Source organism: Carcharhinus amblyrhynchos, chromosome 29 (genome assembly GCF_965287045.1).
Source record: "Carcharhinus amblyrhynchos chromosome 29, sCarAmb.v2.hapA, whole genome shotgun sequence".
NCBI lineage: Eukaryota > Metazoa > Chordata > Chondrichthyes > Carcharhiniformes > Carcharhinidae > Carcharhinus > Carcharhinus amblyrhynchos.
In genome coordinates this window covers 2,032,207-2,055,092 of record NC_137352.1, presented here as the reverse complement: position 1 = coordinate 2,055,092, position 22,886 = coordinate 2,032,207, and the positions used below count along the sequence as shown (strand labels likewise).

The window sequence follows — 22,886 nt, the reverse complement described above, 5'->3', positions numbered from 1 at the left end:
ACAAGGCCAGTATTTGTTGTCCAGCCCTAGTTGCCCTTGAATGGAGTGGCTTGTTCAGCCATTTCAGAGGACAGTTAAGTGTCAACTACATTGCTGGTCTGGAGTTGCATGTTGGCCAGACCAGGTAAGGATGGCAGACTTCCTTCCCTTAAGAACATTAGTATAGGTGGGATTTTACAACAGTGAAAGTTTAAGGGTCACCATGAACTGAGGTGAGCTTTCAATTCCAGATTTTGTTAATTGGATTTAAATTCCATCAGTTACTATGGTGTGTTGGAACCCATATCTCAAAAGCATTAGCCTGGGGCTCTGGATTACTGGTTTAGACTGGATTACATTACTAATACATCGCTATCTCCCTCATATTATTGACTTTGTTCCTCATCTTTTATAATTTTAAATTATGCTGTTATATCTGCGTATCATCTACATTTTCTCTTCAAAATAAAAGCAAGTCTTTGTATTTCATGATAATAACATCATAATGAATCTGCTTTGTACTATCCATTAAGTCTCAATATACTCTGTAAATTGTGGAATGCAACACCAGATGTAGGACTGCAACTAATGTCTTTATTTAAATATTATATAGGCTCACCATTCATTGCTTCAGATTTAAATAGTATTTGTGATGTGATAAAAGCTAGAATTCCATTAGAATTTTTAAAATTTGCTTTGTACAAATGGACCTGTAATCCCAAAGCCCTTTGCCCTTTCATAGCACCTGGCCTACTTTGTTCGGAGTATAAATGCTGGTTTTTCTTTTAAACACACACTTTTTGACAAATTTTGTCTATTTTTTGGTCCATTCACAAATCTTACCAATATCCTTTGAAGCTTTCTTTTGTCTCCAAAATCATTAAATATGCCTTCTATTTTATATAATCTGAATCACCCAAATCTTTATTGAATGGAAATGACCCCAGAACTGAACCTTGTGGGACACCACTACTTGCATCTACTCTCTCTGAAATAGTGAATTGTAATTTGCCTCTGCATTACGTTAAATGATTTAAAACTGGTGAGTGCAAATTGGTGCCTGTTCTTTAGATCCAATAAATTTAAGTGACTCCCTCAATTAGGTTACAGTATTTTAATTATTTGCAATTACTCCCACATATCTATTACTCAATATTTAAAATATAGATTACAGTTCTAGTTTATGTAGCGATTGTAACGAGTGTGGTTTGGATGAGAACATAATCCTAACCAACCTATTATTCTGGAAGTGAGAGTCCAGAACCCACTTTTGAGATACTAAGAGCGTCCACATTTTCAACAAAAGATGTAATGCAGCTCTAATCTGTGCTCTCCTAATTTGTACCTGTACAAATTTTATAGTGCTTTTCTTTAACATTTCTATCCCAATAAAAGGGGAAATGAAAAATTTTATTCAAATATTCTTGATACATCATACTATTGAAAAGGTAATTGATGAAAATAGAATCCCTACAATGCAGAAGAGACCTTTTGGCACATTGAGTCTCACTGACTTTGTGACAGAATATCTTATCCAGGCTGTCTCCCGCACCCTATCTCAGTAACCCCACACATTTAACATGGCCAATCTATCTAACGTACACATTTTGGGACACTAAGGTGCAATTTAGCGTGTGAAATCCACCTAACCTGCACATCTTTGGACTGTGGGAGGAAACCAAAACATCCAGAGGAAATCCTTGCAGACGGCCACACAGACAGCTGAGGCCGGAATTGAACCAGGCTCCCTGGAGCTGAGAGGCAGCAGTGCTAATCGCTGTGCTATTGTGCTAGTGATGTGATAGCAATATGAAACTAGTTTGCAGAAAGAGCATATACCTGAACTATTCAAATCCAAATTCTGTGGTCTCCAAGACTGTTAGCCGCCTTGTTTTGGGCTAGGAAAAATGAACCGTAGTTCTCCTGTCTAAACTCAACACTGTTCACTGAACTTTTGAAATTGGTCCCTGAGCAAGATCCAATCCCATAAGCAACGAGCAGTTACCAGCTGTGGAACTGCATTAAAAGCAAGTGGTAATATTTTGAGGGGAGAAAAAGGAAAAGTGAATAATTGAACTGTTGTATTATTGAATTTTATCAGCATAAAGGTATAATACTCATTTCTTGTTTTCTGCCCTGCAAGGAACAATATGAACTGTATTGTGAGATGGGCTCCACCTTCCAGCTCTGCAAGATTTGTGCGGAAAATGACAAGGATGTAAAAATAGAGCCCTGTGGTCACCTAATGTGCACTTCCTGTCTTACAGCCTGGCAGGTAGGAAAGAATAAGTTGCACTGGTTAGTAGCATGAGCTACATATTTATGCAGTTTCTCATTGAAGATGTGCCACTTCCACTTTACTCCTGCTGTGTGTCGGCAGGTTATAATATTACTGAATACAGATAGAAAGGATACTCTAAACCTCAGCCATAATCTGTCTGTGCTTACTTGGTACTGTTGTCAGGAGAACAATGAGAAAACCACTTCATAAAGGATTATTAAAAGTTGTATTTCAGTTAAAAGATGCATTTTTGTAGCACTTAAATATATTTTTCCACTGGTATAAAAAGGTAATGTAAGAAACTAGTCAGTTTTTTAAAAATTGTGAACTGTTTTGTAAACCATTTATCAGGATAGCCAGTAATTACTAAACTGCTAAGTGAAGCTATTTCATTATTTTGTTATGAATTATGACATGGAAGCCATGTTGCTTTGTGTGCCTTACTGACCTGGGTCTGTACCTCTGGTCCGCTAGTAACAAGAAGAGGAGGAAGTAACTAGGCATAGAAACATAGCCAGTTTCACTCAGACTGATCGATAAAAATTGTAGATTTCAACATTTTCTATACCATTACAGTTTAGTCGCCTTTAACAAGAATACTTAGATTTGTTTTGCCCACAAGTCTAGTCTAACAAACAATTGACTAAATCTCGGAGCTGGAGATAATGAATTACATTTAGAATGTCCAGCCTCATTAAAACGGCAGGGGTGCAATCCTCATGCTTTGAGGTCTGTGGGAATAAGTAAACTTCATTTCTATTTCTGAAGTGATAAAAGTTTGTGATACCGTTTGTAGTTCTGTACAGGTACATGTTCTGTGCAGTTAATTGTGCATGTTTATGCACGCAAAATGGTTGAAATTAAGAATTTGACATGTGAAGAGCTGTTACCAAAACCCCAATTATAGAATTCCATTTGGTATTGTCAATAGGATTTTAATGTAACTTTTCATGCTATACAGAAATTAGACATTTTTTCCAAACGTGGGTTGCATTGGACAGAATATACGTTGTAGGTGAAGTTTGAGTGGTTCTAAGTCTTGTCACTCATGGGAGAATGTCATGAACTGAGAGCATTGCAGAATATTAAAACGATTTCTATGATTTGTGGCACCACTGCGATGGAAATGTACTAGAATTCTACTGCAATGATAATTAGTTTTGCAGTGAAACCCATTTAGACATGACCTCAGACTCTTTGCAAAGGGAATTAATTTTAGGAAATTCAACTGACTAAATTCCATGTGCTCCACCTAGGAATCCGAAGGGCAAGGCTGCCCATTTTGCCGCTGTGAAATAAAAGGCACTGAACCAATTGTTGTGGACCCATTTGACCCCAAAGATGGACCTGGCCAAGCTCGGTTAGGAATGGAGGCAATGTTATCCCCAAATTATGAGGATGAAGATGATGACCGTGCTGATGAATTGTTTATGATGAACAAGCTATCAAGTACCAAGGTAACTATAGACATTTGTGTGCATATTTTTCAAAATGCAGTGAATGGAACTTGCCAGGGTTCACTGCTGCTTGTGAGCAGCATCTGCAATGGTTGGGTGTATTGGCTCAACTTTTAGCTTACATCAATATAATATTTTGATCATTAAAATAAATGGAATCAAATTTCAAAGAACAATGCTTGAAGGAATTATAGGAGATTTTTACTTGTACCATTCATATTTTAATATTAAACAGTGAAAATTTTATTATTCCTGGATTTTAAGCTTTTTTCTAATTGAGATGAACAGAAAACTTTCCTTTGAAAGATCTGGTTTTGATTTTTGGGACATGATTGTAAGTTGGAATGCTGAACTAACAGCAGATTGAAGATTATTGACTGAGGACTACTGTGCACTTAAATTACTAGTCCCAACTTCAGAAAGGATATGGTCCAGATACTGGTACTAATTTTCCGTTAGATAGAAATGTTATATTGAGCTTCTAGATTGAAATGTAATTTTGACCTGGCATCCTGCAGTATACTAACCCACAACAAATGACAAGATCTAATTTTGTAACAATGTAAGGAGCAATTTCTGCTTTGAAATGAGCAATGAAGTTGGAAAAATTGATAGCTGACAAATCTCAGTTTGAGATGCATCTTGCGTGCTCCTGAATTGTGCCAGGAACGTTGCAAGAAAATCTCAATGTACTTCAGTCTCAGTTAGCAACAGTGCCACCCAGTGACAAAAATTGGAAGCTATATGAATCAAGTAATTGTTTCTCAAACAAATGAATAATAATAGAAAGAAAAATGTACGGAAACGTTGAAGGGGTCTGTTCCTCATTTCCCTCACCAATCTTGCAGTTTGATTAGAAAACCAGCATTTGCACAATGTTGCCTGGATCAAGCTGTTTCTGAAGTTGGTACTCTAAATGATGCTGCATCAGTAATCTTAAGTGTCCTGTTTGGCTGTAGTTATTGCAGCAATTGAGAAATGAGGAAGAACTCTTGCAGAGCTCAGCGGCAATTATATATAGTTCCTTAGCAACTGTGACCTGTGGTAACCTGAGATAATAGGAACATTATTATCTAGTTGACTTAATAAGTACATGGGATTTGTTATCAGCGTTACGGTTTTATCGAATTGAAGTGGTGCCACAAATAGCAAAAGTTTCTACAAATATATAAAGCGAAAAAGAGTGCCTAAAGTAAACATTGGTTCTTTAAAAGATGAGAAGGGATTTAATAACGGGAAATGAGGAAAGGGCTGAGGCATTGAACAGGAATTTTGTGTTGGTCTTCACAGTGGAAGACCAAAACAACATGCCAAAAATTGGTGACAAGAAGACAGATGAAGACCTAAAAATGATCATTATCACTAAAGTAGTAGGGCTGGGCAAAGTAATGGAGCTAAAGGTAGACAAGTCTCCTGGCCCTAATGGAATGCACCCCAGGGTACTAAGAAATGGCAGGGGAAATAGCAAATATACTAGTGGTAATTTACCAAAATTTGCTGGACTCTGGGCTGGTTCCTGCAAATTGGAAAACAGCAAATGTGACACCACTGTTTAAAAAAAGGGAGATAGACAAAGAGCGGTTAACTTGTATAGTGGGAAAAATGCTTTAATCTATCATCAAGGTGGCACAGTGGTTAGCACTGCTGCCTCACAGCTCCAGGGACCTAGGTTTGATTCCTGGTTTAGGTGACAGTCTGTGTGGAGTTTGCACGTTCTCCCTGTGTCTGCATGGGTTTCCTCTGGGTGCTCTGGTTTCTTCCCACAGTCCAAAAATGTGCGGGTTAGGTGCATTGGCCATACTAAATTGCCCCTTAGTGTCCTGGGATGCGTAGGTTAAAAGGATTAGCGGGATAAATATGTGGGATAGGGCCCAGGTGGGATTGTTGGTGCAGACTCGATGGGCCGAATGGCCTCCTTCTACACTGTAGGGATTCTATCAAAGAAGAAATAATGAGACATCTGGATAGAAATTATCCCATTGGGAAGGCAGAGCATGAGTTCATGAAGAGTAGTTCATGTTTAACTAATTTACTGGGATTCTTTGAGCACATTACGAGTGCAGTGGACAATGGGGAACCGGTAGATGTGCCGTATCTAGGTTTCCAGAAGTATTTGACAAGGTGCCGCACCAAAGGCTGCTGCATGAGATAAAGGTGCACGGTGTCACGGGTAGAGCATTGGTTAACTAACAGAAAGCAAAGAGTGGGGATAAGTGTGTGTTTTTCTGGTTGGCGATCATTTAACTAGTGGTGTGCCTCGGATTAGTGTTGAGACAGCAATTGTTTACAATTTACGTAGATGATTTGGAGTTGGGGACCAAGTGTAGTGTGTCAAAGTTTGCAGATGACACATATGTGGCAGAGCAAAGTGTGCAGTGGACACAAAGTTTACAAAGGGATATAGATAGTTTAAATGAGTGGACAAAGGTCTGTCAGATGGAGTACAATGTTGGTAAATGTGAAGTAATCTATTTTGGTAGGAATAACAGCAAAATAGACTATTATTTAAATGGCAAGGCAAGTACTAGGGGACATAGCTTTAAAGTGCATGCGGAACAGTTTAGACGAAACATGCAAGGTAAGTTTTTTACACAGAGGGTGGTGAATTTCTGGAATGTGCTGCCTGGGGTGGTAGTGGGAGCAAGTACGATAGCGGCATTTAAGGGTCAATTAGACAAATGTGTGAATAGGATGGGAATGGAAGGATGCGGACTCCGTAAGTGCATGCAGTTTTAGTTTAGGTAGGCATTGTGATCGGCGCAGGTTTCGAGGGCTGAAGGGCTGTTCCTGTGCTGTTTTTTTCTTTGTTCTCAAAAATTGCAGCATGCTGCTGTGCAGGTGCTTTTGTGCATGAAGCACAAAAGATTTGTTTGCAGGTGCAGCAGGTAATTAAGAAGGCAAATGGAATTTTGTCCTTCATTGCTAGAGGGATGGAGTTTAAAAACAGGAAGGATATGTTGCAGCTGTATAAGGTGCTAGTGAGGCCACACCGGGAGTACTATGTACAGATTTGGTCTCCTTATTTGAGAAGGGATATAAGAACATAAGAACATAAGAAATAGGAGCAGGAGTAGGCCATCTAGCCCTTCGAGCCTGCCCCGCCATTCAATAAGATCATGGCTGATCTGTTGTGGCTCAGTTCCACTTTCCCGCCCTCTCCCCATAACCCTTAATCCCTTCTCTTATCAAAAACCCATCAACCCGCTTCTTAAAAATATTTAGTGAGGCAGCCTCCACCACTTCAACGGGCAGAGAATTCCAGAGATTCACCACCCTTTGAGTGAAGAAGTTCCTCCTCAACTCCGTTCTAAACCGCCTCCCCTTTATCTTGAGGCTGTGCCCCCTAGTCCTACTGTCTTTTTTGAGCGGGAAGAGTCTCTCCACCTCTATCCTATCCATCCCATTCATCATCTTATACTTCTCAATGAGATCTCCCCTCATTCTTCTAAACTCTAACGAGTACAAGCCTAGTTTATTCAGCCTCTCCTCATAGCTCAATCCCCTCAACTCCGGTATCAGCCTAGTAAACCTCCTCTGCACTCCCTCCAGGGCCAAAATATCCTTGCGCAGGTGCGGCGCCCAAAACTGCACACAGTACTCCAGCTGCGGCCTCACCAATGCCCTATACAGCTGCAGCAAGACCTCCCTACTTTTATATTCAATCCCCCTCGCTATGAAGGCCAGCATCCCATTCGCCTTCCTGACCACCTGCTGCACCTGCAAGCTGGGTTTTTGCGATTCATGCACAAGGACCCCGAGGTCCCTCTGCACCGTCGCCTGCTGCAGTTTTTCGCCACGTAAGTAATAGTCCTTCCTACCATTCTTCCTACCAAAGTGGACCACCTCACACTTGCCAACATTAAATTCCATTTGCCATTTCCTGACCCATTCGCCCAGCCTATCTAGATCCTTCTGCAGACTCTCCACACCCTCCGCACAATTTGCCGTTCCCCCAATCTTGGTGTCATCAGCAAATTTCGACACCCTGCACTCGGTTCCCTCCTCCAGATCATCTATATAAATGGTAAATAGCTGAGGCCCCAGCACCGACCCCTGGGGCACCCCACTAGTCACCATCCGCCAATCCGAATAGCACCCATTGACCCCCACTCTCTGCCTCCTATTTGACAACCAATCCTCTATCCACGCTAACACCCTACCCCCAACTCCATGTCCCCTGACCTTCTGCAATAACCTCTTGTGAGGTACCTTGTCAAACGCCTTCTGAAAATCCAGAAAGACCACATCCACCGGCTCTCCTCTATCCACTGCCCTAGACACATCCTCATAGAACTCCAGTAAATTTGTCAGACACGACTTCCCTTTAATGAAACCGTGTTGCGTCCGCCCTATCAAGCAATTCCCTTCAAGATGCCTCGCAATTTCCTGCTTAATGATGGATTCTAACATTTTACCTACCACAGACGTTAAACTAACCGGCCTATAATTCCCCGCCTTTTGCCTGGCACCCTTCTTAAACAACGGCGTAACATTAGCCGTTTTCCAATCTTCCGGCACTTCCCCGGAATCCAGCGACGTCTGGAAAATAACCACCAAGGCATCCACTATCACCTCCGCCATTTCTTTCAGAACCCTCGGATGCATTCCATCCGGTCCTGGGGACTTGTCCACAATCAGCCCCTCCAGTCTGTCGAGCACCACCTCTCTAGTAACAGTAATGTCATTAAGACCCTCCATTCCTACCACCTTTCCATCGCTAACACCCGGCAAATTATTCACGTCCTCCTCCGTGAAGACAGAAACAAAAAAGTTATTCAAGACCTTCGCCATATCCCCATCCCCTATCACTAGCTCCCCTTTCTCATCCTCTAAAGGACCAACGTTCACCCTAGCCAGCCTCTTCCTTTTTATATATTTATAAAAACTCTTGCTATCCTTTTTTATATTAAGTGCTAGCCCAGCCTCATAGCTTCTCCTACCCTCCTTTATCAACTTCTTTGTCAATCTTTGTTGACATTTAAACCTTTCCCAATCCTCTTCTCGCCCACTGCTCTTAGCTACTCTAAATTCCTCCGCTTTTAATTTAACACTTTCCTTCACCTCCTTCGTTATCCACGGCTTATTACCTCTCTTCCTACTGTCCTTTTTAACCATCGGAATAAATTTCTGCTGAGCACCAAGAAAGATCTCCTTAAAGATCCTCCACTGCTCCTCAGCAGACCTACCTTCCAACACATTCCCCCAGTCCACATTCGCCAATTCTTCTCTCATCCTACCATACTCCCCTCTATTCAAACAAAGGACGCGTGTCCGGGAACCCACTTTCTCCTCCTCCATCTGCACCAGAAACTCCACCATACAATGATCACTCTCTCCAAGAGGATCCTTCACCGCAAGGTCCCTAATTCTACCCGCCTCATTACATAGCACCAGATCCAAGATAGCTTGCTCCCTCGTCGGCTCCAACACACACTGTTCAAGGAAATTATCCCGGCAGCATTCCAAGAACTCCTCCTCGAGCCCACCTCGTCCAACATGGGTCGACCAATCAATATGCAGATTGAAATCTCCCATAACTACTGCCGTCCCATTCCTGCACGCCGCACTTATTTGCGTGTTAACAGCCCGCCCCACCTCCAGATCATTATTCGGGGGCCTATAGACGACACCCACCAGCGTCTTCCTCCCTTTGCTGTTCCTAATCTCCACCCACAACGATTCCACGTTCTGCTCTTTGGCTCCGATATCATCCCTTGCTACCACCTTGATACTATCCTTAATCAGCAGAGCTACGCCACCCCCTCTTTCCTCCTGCCTATCCTTCCTAAACACTTGATAGCCCTGTACATTCATCTCCCAGTCCCTGTCACCTTGCAGCCACGTCTCTGTAATGGCCACCAGATCGTATCCATTTGTGTCGATCTGCGCCACCAGCTCATCCACTTTATTCCGAATGCTTCGTGCATTCAGATAAAGCGCTTTCATCCCAGCCTTCACCTGGACCCTATTTGCCGTAACGCCACCAATTGGGACATCCTCGGCCTCTTCCCTTACCTGTACCCTATCCTTAACTTTAGACCTCGTAGCGTCACCTACCCTCGCACCCTCCCCCCCCCCTAATTAGTTTAAAGCCCTGTCTACAGTCCTCTTTACTCGATTCGCCAACACTCTGGTCCCAGCACGATTCAGACCAACCCCATCCCGCCCGAACAAGTCCCACCTACCCCAATACTGGTGCCAATGCCCCATAAATTCGAACCCATTCCTCCCACACCAATCCCTGAGCCACCCATTCACTTCCTTTATCCTGTCAACCCTACGCCCGTCTGCACTCAGTTCAGGCAGTAGCCCAGAGACGACCACCTTGTCGGTTCTACGCTGGCACTGGAGGGGGTGCAGAGAAGATTCGCTAGGTGAGGGTTGGCTTATGTGGAGAGACTGAGTAGACTGGGGACTATATTCATTGGAATTCAGAAGAATGAGGGGAGATCTTATAGAAACATAAAATTATGAAAGGAATTGATAAGATAGAAGCAGGGAGATTGTTTCCATTGGCAGGTGAAACCAGAACTTGGGGGCATGGCCTCAAAATAAGAGGGAGCAGATTTAGGACTGAGATGAGGTGGAACTTTTTCACCCAAAAGAGTTATGAATCTCTGGAATTCTCTGCCTAGTGAAACAGTTGAGGCTACCTCATTGAATGTTTTTTAAGGTAAAGATAGATAAATTTTTGAACAGCAAAGGAATTAAGGACTATGGCGGGTATGTGGAGCTTAGTCCATGAAAAAATCAGCCATGATCTTATTGAATGGTGGAGCAGGCTCGAGGGGCCAAATGGCCTACTCTTGCTCTGAGTTATTATGGACTTAAGACTTGTACTAACTGGTTAGACTCATAGAGGTTTACAACATGGAAATAGGCCCTTTGACCCAACTTGTCCATGCCAAGTTTTTACCAACAAGCTAATCCCAATTGCCCACCTTTGGCCCATATCCCACTTTTCGTAACTTACCCATGTAACTGTTTAATGCTTTTTCAAGGACAAAATTATAGTTTGTACACTTTATCCCTTGTTGTGGCACCAATATATATTGTTTATGTAGCTCCATATGTCCTGCATGAGTCAGTATTGTGCTCATGGAGATGTTTTTGCTGCTTTATTCTTCAGATGGGTGTCAGACTGGGCAAGTTCATTGGGTATTTACTTAGTCAGTTGATGATTTTCACTGTTCTACACTATTCCTTGAAATTCTAAATTGCCTTCTTGCACCTGTGGAATCTTGTGATATTGAGTGGGAAAGTTGCTGAATGCAATTTTATATCTGGCAAATGTTACAATCATTGTAAGGGAGTTTTCTACACATTTGCATTGCAAGGAGGCAGTTTTTTTTTTAGTTTTGGGGTTATTTGTATGTTTTCTCGCAGAAACATTAAGTCAGCTGGGAAGACTATGAAAAGGGTGTATCTGCCAGTAGACACTTGAAGCATAGAAAGCATTAGAAACTAGTGTATTCCTGAATTAAGGTCACTAAGCAGAAATTGAGAGTCGGTCTTTGCTTAGAATGGAAATTCTAAATTCATGAGGAATTAGCTGTGAATTCACATCTGCTAGGCAAAGCTAGTGAAACAGATTGGAAGTAAAATCCTCAGAGAGAATCAGAGATCTGGGAGTCTTGTTGCAGACTGAATCTCCTGTTTCCCAAAGTAGATGGTGGGGCTGATTGTGGACAAGTCCCCAGGACCGGATGGAATGCATCCGAGGGTCCTGAAAGAAATGGCGGAGGTGATAGTGGATGCTTTGGTGGTTATTTTCCAGACGCCGCTGCATTCCGGGGAAGTGCCGGAAGATTGGAAAACGGCTAATGTTACGCTGTTGTTTAAGAAGGGTGCCAGGCAAAAGGCGGGGAATTATAGGCCTGTTAGTTTAACGTCTGTTGTAGGTAAAATGTTAGAATCCGTCATCAAGGAGGAAATAGCGAGGTATCTTGAGGGGAACTGCTTGATAGAGCAGACGCAGCACGGTTTCGTTAAAGGGAAGTCGTGTCTGACAAATTTACTGGAGTTCTATGAGGATGTGTCTAGGGCGGTGGATAGAGGAGAGCCGGCGGACGTGGTCTTTCTTGATTTTCAGAAGGCGTTTGACAAGGTACCTCACAAGAGGTTATTGCAGAAGGTCGGGGGCATGGAGTTGGGGGTAGGGTGTTAGCGTGGATAGAGGACTGGTTGTCAAATAGGAGGCAGAGTGTGGAGGTCAATGGGTGCTATTCGGATTGGCAGATGGTGACTAGTGGAGTGTCCCAGGGGTCGGTGCTGGGGCCTCAGCTATTTACCATTTATATAGATGATCTGGAGGAGAGAACGGAGTGCAGGGTGTCGAAATTTGCTGATGACACCAAAATTGGTGGAAAGGCAAATTGTGCGGAGGGTGTGGAGAGTCTACAGAAGGATCTAGATAGGCTGTGCGAATGGGCCAGGAAATGGCAAATGGAATTTAATGTTGGCAAGTGCGAGGTGGTCCACTTTGGTAGGAATAAAGGTAGGAAGGATTATTACTTAAGTGGCGAAAAACTGCAGCAGGCGACGGTGCAGAGGGACCTCGGGGTCCTTGTGCATGAGTTGCAAAAACCCAGCTTGCAGGTGCAGCAGGTGGTCAGGAAGGCGAATGGGATGCTGGCCTTCATCGCGAGGGGGATTGAATATAAAAGTAGGGAGGTCTTGCTGCGGCTGTATGGGGCATTGGTGAGGCCGCAGCTGGAGTACTGTGTGCAGTTTTGGGCGCCGTACTTACACAAGGATATTTTGGTCTTGGAGGGAGTGCAGAGGAGGTTTACTAGGCTGATGCCGGAGTTGAAGGGGTTGAGCTATGAGGAGAGGCTGAATAAATTAGGCTTGTACTCGTTAGAGTTTAGAAGAATGAGGGGAGATCTCATTGAGACGTACAAGATGATGAATGGGATGGATAGGATAGAGGTGGAGAGACTCTTCCCGCTCAGAAAGGACAGTAGGACTAGGGGGCACAGCCTCAAGATAAAGGGGGGCGGTTTAGAACGGAGTTGAGGAGGAACTTCTTCACTCAAAGGGTGGTGAATCTCTGGAATTCTCTGCCCGTTGAAGTGGTGGAGGCTACCTCGCTAAATATTTTTAAGACGTGGGTTGATGGGTTTTTGATAAGAGAGGGGATTAAGGGTTATGGGGAGAGGGCGGGAATGTGGAACTGAGCCACGACAGATCAGCCATGATCTTATTGAATGGCGGGGCAGGCTCGAAGGGCTAGTTGGCCTACTCCTGCTCCTGTTTCTTATGTTATGTTCTTATGTTCTTATTCTAGTAGAAATTCTTATTGCTTATGGAAATAATTGCTTATTTCACAGGATTTGAGCCAAAGGTTTTGAGTCTTTTTGAAGTTGGAAGAACTGTTTAGTTAGCTTCAGACCGGTGTATTTTCCCTTGGATCTTCGCCTTCAGTCTTCCCTTCGGTATTTTCTTGAACCACCTGGCCTTGTGTGATCTGTTGAGGTCCATGCTTCATTATCTTATTTTCAGTGCAACTGTTCACCGTAGAATCATAGAACATTACAGTGCAGAAAGAGGCCCTTCGGCCCATCAAGTCTGCACCGAACATAATCCCACCCAGGCCCTACCCCATATCCCTACATATTATACCCACTAATCCCTCTAACCTACACATCCCTGGACACTAAGGGACAACTTCTTAGCAATGGCCAATCCACCTAACCCGCACATCTTTGAATTGTGGGAGGAAACTGGAGTACCCAGAGGAAACCCACGCAGACCTGAGGAGAACGTGCAAACTCCATACAGACAGTGACCTGAGCAGGGAATCGAACCCAGGACCCTGGAGCTCTGAAGCAGCAGTGCTAACCACTGTGCCGCCTTATGCAATGCCCTATTCTATGCAAGTAGAACTGAGAATGGACTTGGAGTGCAGGAGTATTAGCCTCTGCAATTGCCTAAAAGGTTTTGAGGTTCTCTCAACTTGTTTGGATCAGCAAACTTGAAAATTGAGTTGGAGGGGAATTTGGCCACACAGTCATAGGTGTATAGGGAGTATGGTAAGGAGTTGAGGACACAGCCTTGTGGGCACCGATGTTGAGGATGATTGTGGAGGAGGTGTTGCCGCCTGTCCTTACTGATTGTGGGTTAGGAAGTTCAGGATCCAGTCACAGAGGGAGAAGCCAAGCCCTACGGCATGGAGTTTGGAGATGAGTTTCTTGGAATAATGACATTGAAGGCTGAGCTGTCGTCGATAAATAGGAATCAGACATGGGTGTCTTTGTTAGCTGGGAGGTCCAGGGCTGAGTACAGGGCCAGGACGATAGCATCTGCTGTGGACCTGTTGCGGTGGTGGGTGAGCTCTAGTGGTCCAGTGGTTCTGTAGTGTCAGAGCCACTGGACGATAGTCATTAAGACATGCTGCTTGGTTTTTTTTTGGTACTGACTTGATGGTTGTCATCTAAAAGTAGACAGGAACCTCAGATTGTTGTAAAGAGTGGTTGAACGTGTCTGTGAATACCCCTGCCAGCTGAACCATGCAGGATCTGAGTGCTCATGTGTGTACCCTTCCAGGCCAATTGCTTTCCATGGATTGACCTTTGAGAAGACTGCTCTGACATTTGCAATGGTGACCGCGGATACAGGTTCATCTGAGACTCCCAGGGTGGAGGGCAAACTCTTGCTGAACTCTTGCTCAAAAAGGGCATAGAATGTATTGAGCTCATCAGGGAGAAGTGCGTTGGTGCCAGCGATTTTACATCTGGAGGCAGTTCAGAGAAGGTTCACTTGGTTGATCCTGGGTATGGAGGGACTTATTATGAGAGGTTGAGTAGGTCAAGTCTGTACTCATTGGCGTTGATGACCTTATTGAGGCATATAGGATGTTCAGGGGCTTGACAGGATGGATGCTGAGAGTGTGTTTTCCCCCATGGGAAATCTAGGACCAGAGGGAATAACCTCAGATCAAAGAGGCACCCGTTTAAGACTAACATAGAAACGTAGAAAATAGGAACAGCAAAAAGGCCAACTGACTCGAGCTTGTTCAGCCATTTATAATGATCAAGGCTAGTCATCCAGCTTGATCTCACCTTCCCCCATATCCTTTGATCCCCTTCGCCTCAAGTGGTATATAGAACTGTCTCTTGAAAGCATTCAATGTTTTGGCCTCGACTACTTTCCGTGGTAGCGAATTCCATAGGCTGACCACTTTCTGGGTGAAGAAATTTCTCCTCATATCTGTTTTAAATGTCTACCTAATATCATCAGATTGTGACCCCCTAGTTGTGAACACCCTAACCATTGGAAACATCCTTCTTGCATCTACCCTGTCTTGTCCTGTTAAAATTCACCCCTCATACTTCTGAATTCCAGTGAATACAATCCTAACTAACTCAATTACCCTTCCCAGGAATCAGTCTGGTAAACCTTCTCTGCACTCCCTCTAGAACAAGAACATCCTTCCTCAGATGAGACCAAAACAGCATACACTGTTCCAGGTGTGGCCTCACCAAGGCCCTCAAAATATCTCCGCATCATGAATTTCTTATTTGAAGGTAGTGAATCTGTGGAATTCTTTACCACAGAGGGCTATAGAGGCTGTGTCATTAACCATATTCAGGGCTCAGATAGACTGTTCTTTAATCAGAAAGGGAATCAAGGATTATAAGGATAAAACAGGAAACTGGAATTGAGGATTATCACATCAGATTATTGAATGATGGGTCGAATTGTCTACTTCTTATGTGATCAACAATTTACATAGGATATATGGGACAAATATAGGCAGTTGTGCCAAACAGGCAATGCATGTGTTTATGCTTCATTCCAACTTCCATCCATCATTTATTTTTCTTTTCTACATCTACTATTGTGACCCTCTTATTCTCTCCATCATATGCTTGTCTCGCTTCCCCTTCAGTGCATCTAAACTATTTGTTTCTACTATTGTTTGTGGCAGCAAATTCTGCATTCTTTGGGTAAGAAAGTTTCTTCTAAATTCCCCACTGGATTTTTTTATGCCTCTATGCTTTTCTCTACAAATGGAAACATTTTCCCTTTCCACTCTATCAAAGCATTTTATGATTTTAAAGACCTCCATGAGGTCATCTCACCTTATTTCAAGGTAAAAAGACCCAACCTGGCCCTCCTTTTCTGACATGTATACCCACATATTTCAAATGTCATCGTGGTGAACCTTTCCTATACCCTTCTAAATCTTCTCTAGCAACCAGAATTGCATATAGTATTATAAGTGTCATCTAACCAAGTTTCAATTCATGTTTAACGTAATTTCTCTGCTTTCAGTTCTGTTCCTCAAGAAATAAAGCCTTTGTTTGCTCTTATTTAATGACCTATCTAATTTGTAGTGCAACTTGGAGTGATGTTTATTTGTACTCAGACCTCTTGTGTTCTGCTATTCCACTGAGACTTGCACTCTCCAATAATAACCACGCAAGTAATAACTAATGTCCCTATTCTTCCTACCAAATTGTACTCCCTCACATTTATCTCTGTTGAACCCTTGAAACATTCGCTAGGTCTTCCTGTAATTTGTCACAGTCCTCTTCATGATTGACTAACGCCCTAATCTGGTGTCATCTGCCAATTTAGAGATTGAGGCATAAAAGCAAATTACTGCGGACGCTGGAATCTGAAGCTAAAAAGGAAAATGCTGGCAAATCTCAGCAGGTCTGGTATAATCTGTAAGGAGAGAAAAGAGCTGACGTTTCGAGTCCAGATGATCCATTGTCAAAGCTTTGATAAAGGGTTATCTGGACTCAATGTCAGCTCTTTTCTCTCCTTACAAATGCTGCCAGACCTGTTGAGATTTTCCCTTTTGGTTCCGGATTGAGGCACCTTTTTTGAAAATTGATCTTTTTCATTACCATTGTCTGTGCTCTCTGTTAGCTCCTCAAACTTCACTGAGGCTGGTCAAGCAAGAGCTTTCCTTTTGACATAAATGTTTATTACTCATAATTTTTTTTTGTTTCTAGATGTTTTAGATGTTAGTAGGGCTAGATGGCCTACTCCTCCTATTTCTTATGTTCTTCTATTTGATCCTTTAGACAGGATATTCTTCCTAACAGTGTTAAGGTGACTATTCTATAATTCCCTAAGACATGTTCTGTTCTGCTTCTCATATATAGAAATTGCGTTAGCTATCCGATTGTCCTCTGGCATGGCATTTTTTTCTCACAAATTATTAAATATGTGTAGTGATACCTCTACTATCTTCTCCCAATGTTCTTTTAAAATATTTGGATGCAATCCTACCTGATCACGGATTTTATCCTGAGTTGTTGAGTTTATTCAATACGCCCCACCCCCCTCCTTTTCATTTTAAATGCACTTGTCCCATTATTTATCTCCTCAGTTTTGTGATGTTTACCTGTTCTATCTTCCTGGTAAACAAGAAGCAAATTATTAATATTTAATATTTCCTAATATTTCTGCCTACTCTCTTGTTGACTGTGGTTTAGTTGTTCTGTGGATGTCCCAGTGTGTAATTGCAAAAAGTTAGAATGCAGGTGTGGCAAGTATTGTAAGGAGATTTGAATATAAGAGAAGGGTGATTATGCTTCATTTATACACGGCATTGGTGGGACCACATCTGGAGTACGGTGTACGGTATTGGTTTCCTTATTTAAAGTAGGATTGGTTCCCTTTTGGCTCGAGATTGAGGCACCTTTTTTTGTAAATTCATCTATTTCATTACCATTGTCTATGCTCTCTGTTAGCTCCTCAAAAACTTCAGTGAGGTTGGTCAAGCTGTTGAACTGTTTACCATTTATATAGATGATCTGGAGGAGGGGGCTGAGTGTAGGGTGATGAAATTTGCTGATGACACGAAGATGAGTGGAAAAGCAAATTGCGCGGAGGGTGTGGAAGGTCTGCAGAGAGATCTGGATAGGCTGAGCAAGTGGGTGAGGACCTGGCAGATGGAGTATAATGTTAGCAAGTGTGAGGTTATCCACTTTGGCAGAAATAATAGTAGGAGGGATTATTATTTAAAAGGCAAAAAGCTGCAGCATACCAAGGTGCAGAGGGACCTGAGGGTCCTTGTGCATGAGTCGCAAAAACCCAGTCTGCAGGTGATCAAGAAGGCGAATGGAATGTTGGCCTTTATAGCGAGGGGGATAGAATATAAAAGCAGGGATGCCTTGCTGCAACTGTACAGGGTACTGGTGAGGCCGCAGCTGGAGTACTGTGTGCGGTTTTGGTCGCCTCACTTGCGTAAGGATATATTGGCCTTGGAGGGAGTGCAGAGGAGGTTCACTAGGCTGATAACGGAGATGAGGGGGTTGGACTATGAAGAGAGACTAAATAGACTGGGTCTGTACTCGTTGGAGTTTAGAAGAATGAAGGCGGATCTTGTAGAAACATATAACGTAATGAAGGGGATAGATAGGGTAGAGGTAGAGAGATTCTTCCCGCTTAGAAAGGATAGCAGGACTAGAGGGCACAGCCTCAAGATAAGGGGGGAGCTGCAGTTTAGATCAGAGTTGAGGAGGAACGTCTTCACTGAAATGGTGGTGAATCTCTGGAATTCTCTGCCTGTTGAAGTGGTGGAGGCTACCTTGCTAAATATGTTTAAGTCACGGGTAGATAGGTTTTTGATAGGGGAATTAAGGGTTATGGGGAGAAAGCGGGAAAGTGGAACTGATCCACTTCAGATCAGCCATGATCTTATTGAATGGTGGGGCAGGCTCAAAGGGCTAGATGGCCTACTCCTGCTCCTATTTCTTACGTTCTTATTTAAATGTGTCGGAAGCAGTTCAGAGGTTTACTAGGCTAACACCTGGAATGGCTGAGTGGTCTTATGAGAAAAGATTGACAGGCTAGTTGGAGTTCAGAAGAATAAGGGGCTCTTTGATTGAAGCATACAAAATCTTCAGGAGTCATGACAGGGTGGAAGTGAACAGGACGTTTCCCCTTCTAAAACAATCTGGAATTAGGGCCCAATGTTTAAAAAATATGGGGTTGCCCATTTAAGACAAAGATGAGAGAGAAAAATTCTTAAGAGGTTTGAGTGACTTTGGAATTCTCTTCCTCAAAAGTTGGTTGAGGCAAAGTGTTTGAATTGCTTTAAGGAAGAACTTGACTCCTGATAAGCAAGCGGGTGAAAGGTTATTGGCGTAAGGTAGGAATATGAAGTTGAGGTTAAAATTAGATCAGCCATGATCTTATTGAATGGCAAAGCAGCATCAAGAGCCTACTGCTGCTTTTGATTCACATGTTTTATCCTGTAATGGTTCTATTCCCATCTCAGCCTTTGTTTATTGTGCTTATAAAAAAAATTACTATTAGTTTGACAGTAGGGCTGACATAGCTGAGCCTGATGCTGTTGTCTGTTGGCATTCACCTTTGCAAAGTCTTTAGGTATAGAGAGGGACTCTTAATATCACTTCGTTCATGTCCCTATTGTTGAAATGTTAAAATATCTCTGATTCTTTAGACCAGTTTGCTTACTCCAATGTTTTACCCTGGTGCCCTTATTTGCAACGTGACAAACACGAGTAAAGGTTCAACAAGTTTATTAACAATAACACTACTAACCCTTAAATTACCCACATAAAACAAGAGGATACCCCAATATCAGATATACTACCCGCAAAGATGGTTTGGCTAAAACTGCAGGCTCGATTCTGAGTCCCTCTGGTCTGTCGTCATGAAGGTGAGTCCCGATGGCAGCTTCTTCCTTCCTCCTTCTCTGGTCAGCCTTCCGAATGGTCAAGGGCCACATCCTTCGAGTCTTCTCCAGTCTTCCCTGCTGGTGTCTGCAAGAGTGTTCCTTTATCCCCTGTCTGCTTGCCTTTCCAGAAACTTCTCTGGCTTCTGGTCTATGAGGTCCCAGGAGGGGGTTCCAATACCCAGTGGGTTTCTTGATGTCTGCCTGACAGGACACCAGGGTCCACCCCCAGGTGTCCATCTCCATGCTGCTGCTTACATGTAACCTGTTATCAGATTAAGCCAACTGCAGGAACTTGCGGTGACAGAAAGTCTGGCCCGACCTGGGCTTCTAACAATAGGCTGGTGCATTTCAATGGGGTGCAATGATCTCCTGCTAAGTATCAGTAGGGTGCAACGACCTTTTGTAGGAGGTTGATGAGTCAGGCCCAGACAGGTTTGTGTATTGTACAACTAGCCTGCCTGAGGTTTGACTGTGTTTGATTTTTAATATGCCCAATTCATTAATTTAGGATATCCAATTTTATCAGCCATAAAACTAGGCCCTGCTTATGTTACACGATTCTTCCTCATCTTTAGTTCTGAGGACAATTGTTTTACTGCCACCCTCAGCTAGTACTAAGCACAGAAACATTTTTGTTTAAGTTCTGCTGTATTCCAACCGGAGCTCTTGCTCATTTAAGTAATGAAAAGTGTTCTCAGCTGACGGAATAGAGAAAAGTGCTGTAAAGACTAGATGCTTCCTTTATCTATAAGTTATAGCTGGAAAATAGGACAGCAATGCATAAATGAAATAAATGTCCAAGCGCACTGTAACCAAAATGCTAAATGACAGAGAAGTATTCATGATAACAGAGCATCATTGTAGAGTTCCCTGCAATAACATTACTATGATCACAGTTATTCTGTGTAATGCTGACTGTAGAATTTCCATGTGGCTTAGACAATCAGTATATCAGACAGTTCTCTTTATCTTGCCTTTTTAAATATAATTTAATCAATTTATGACCATATGTTAAAGACAGTTAGTTAACATGATCGAGTTGTGACTAGTTAGGATTTGTCTTGTGCCTACTGATTATGTAGTGTTCTTAAAATTTGTGCCTTACATCTCTTTCCCAAGTGATGAGAAACCTGCTCCTAGGTCTTTACCAGTGCAGTCTGTAAGCTCAAATGGAGGCAGAGAGATTGTTGTCCTCCAGAGTACCTTCCAGCTTTACCTTGCACTTCCAACTTTCCCTTAGCAATGTGGCGATTGTGTCCTAAAATCAAAATACCAGAATTCTGTGCTACAAAATTAAAATGGTATCACATCTCTGTCCTGTTTGCATTGTGTAATTCTGTTGTCAAGTCCTTCCTACGTTCTTAGTTTTTATTGACTAGGTTGGGATTGTTTTCACTGGAGCTCAGAGGAATGAGGGAGATCGCATAGAGACATATAAAATTTCTAACAGGACTAAACAGGGTAGATGCAAGGACAATGTTCCCGATGGTGGGGAACTCCAGAACCAGTGGTCACAGTCTGAGGATCAGGATAGACCATTTAGCACGGAGGTGAGGAGACATTTCTTCACCCAAGAAGTGGTGAGCTGTGGAATTCATTACCACACGAAGAAGTAGATTCCAAAACATTGAATGTATTCAAGAGGTGGATGGATATAGCACTTGGGGAAAATGGGATCAAAGATTATAATTTGGACGATCAGCCATGATCAGTAATGAATAGCTCTCAAGGCCAAATGACCTCCTGCTCTTACCTAATATGTTTCTATATAAAATCCTCTCTGTTGTTCGAATGTTGTTTCACTTCGATTTTCTGTACCAATTATAGATGTGTTTTGTTTTTGGTCCTTTGTCAGAGTAGTCCATTTATTCTTCGTGTTATTGATTTATTTGTGTCAATTCATCATTTTACCTTTTCCAGTTTTATCTGTTGTGAAGGCACTGACTGGGTGCCAATTGTACTCGAAAAGATGGTTCTTGTGAGGGTTTTTCCTTGCTGGAGTGCAGCTTGTGGGGTAATTTCAGTCAAGCCTGACAATGTCTTGTCTCAATGACCCAAGATATGTTCTTTGTGTATGAGCAGATAGAAGTTAGGGACACATTGCCTAATTTTTCCCTATACTTCTGTCAATTATTTGATTTTGTTTTTACAGAAAAAGTGACAGTTCTGCTGCTGATATTAATCAAAAATATTTCATGTTAATGACCTTGCACAAAGTTCCTTGTGAGCATTGTTCGCTGTTAGTTTGCATTTATTTCCTAAACAGATTGAGCGGCCACCATCTCCAGTCACGCCAGCTCCCAATTCTGCACTTCCACCAGTTCCTCCTCGGTTAGACCTACTGCAGCATCGATCACCCACTGTGTCCTGTGCACCTAGCCCTTGTGTTTCACCTAAGGTAAGGGACTGCTTTATTGGGATGATGATATGTGCATTTATAGACAACATCCACTGAGGCGCAATGGGTTGACCTAGAACCATAAGAAAATTACAGCTCAGAAACAGGCCTTTTGGCCCTTCTTGTCTGTGCCGAACCATTTTTTTGCCTAGTCCCACAGACCTGCACTTGGACCATATCCCTCCACACCTCTCTCACCCATGTACCTGTCTAAGTTTTTCTTAAATGTTAAAAATGACCCCGCATTTACCACTTTATCTGGCAGTTCATTCTGTAATCCAACACTCTCTCTGCGTGAAGAAGTCCCCCCCCTAATATTCCCTTTAAACTTTTCTCCTTTCACCCTTAACCCATGCCCTCTGGTTTTTTTTCTCCCCTAGCCTCAGTGGAAAAAGCCTGCTTGCATTCACTCTATCTATACCCATCAAAATCTTATACACCTCTATCAAATCTCCCCTCATTCTTCTACGCTCCAGGGAATAAAGTCCTCACCTATTCAATCTCTCTCTGTAACTCAGCTTCTCAAGACCCAGCAACATCCTCGTGAACCTTCTCTGCACTCTTTTTCAACCTTATTTACATCCTTCCTGTAACTAGGTGACCAAAACTGTACACAATACTCTAAATTCGGCCTCACCAATGCCTTATACAACCTTACCATAACACTCCGACTTTTATACTCGATACTCCGATTTATGAAGGCCAGTGTACCAAAAGCATTCTTTACGAACCTATCCACCTGTGACGTCACAGTTATTATTGTAACTATGCACAAGTAAACCAGTAGTTCCTGGTGTAATGAATTCTTAATTGTGGCCTGGCTACTAGATAAAAATAGATAGCTATCTAGTCCAAAATGTGTAGATTTGTAGAAATATTGCATTATAATTTCAACAGTTCATGTATCCCTGTATATTGTGTTTCATTCATACAATAAAATGGTTATGTTGATTGCATGGGGAAGGAGGGACTGATAGAGAAAGTTAGCTACTCCATTTCACCCAACTCTCCCTGGGAGAAAGCAATGCGTAACTCCCCAGAACGTATACTCCATCTACTCTTCTTGCCTATAAATATAAGATAGTCACCAATAAATTCAATATG

General features: G+C 42.6%; 1 protein-coding gene across 2 annotated transcripts in view; it reads left to right on the top strand.

The window, feature by feature from the left end:
• The window catches only part of cbl (Cbl proto-oncogene), a 226,718-nt gene that overhangs the window by 163,738 nt on the left and 40,094 nt on the right, over nt 1-22,886 (top strand). For both annotated transcript variants that reach the window (XM_080214614.1, XM_080214613.1), the window contains exons 8-10: nt 2,123-2,254; nt 3,517-3,717; nt 21,651-21,782. In XM_080214614.1, coding sequence (XP_080070740.1) covers nt 2,123-2,254; nt 3,517-3,717; nt 21,651-21,782 — 465 coding nt within the window. The remainder of the gene's footprint in view (nt 1-2,122; nt 2,255-3,516; nt 3,718-21,650; nt 21,783-22,886) is intronic.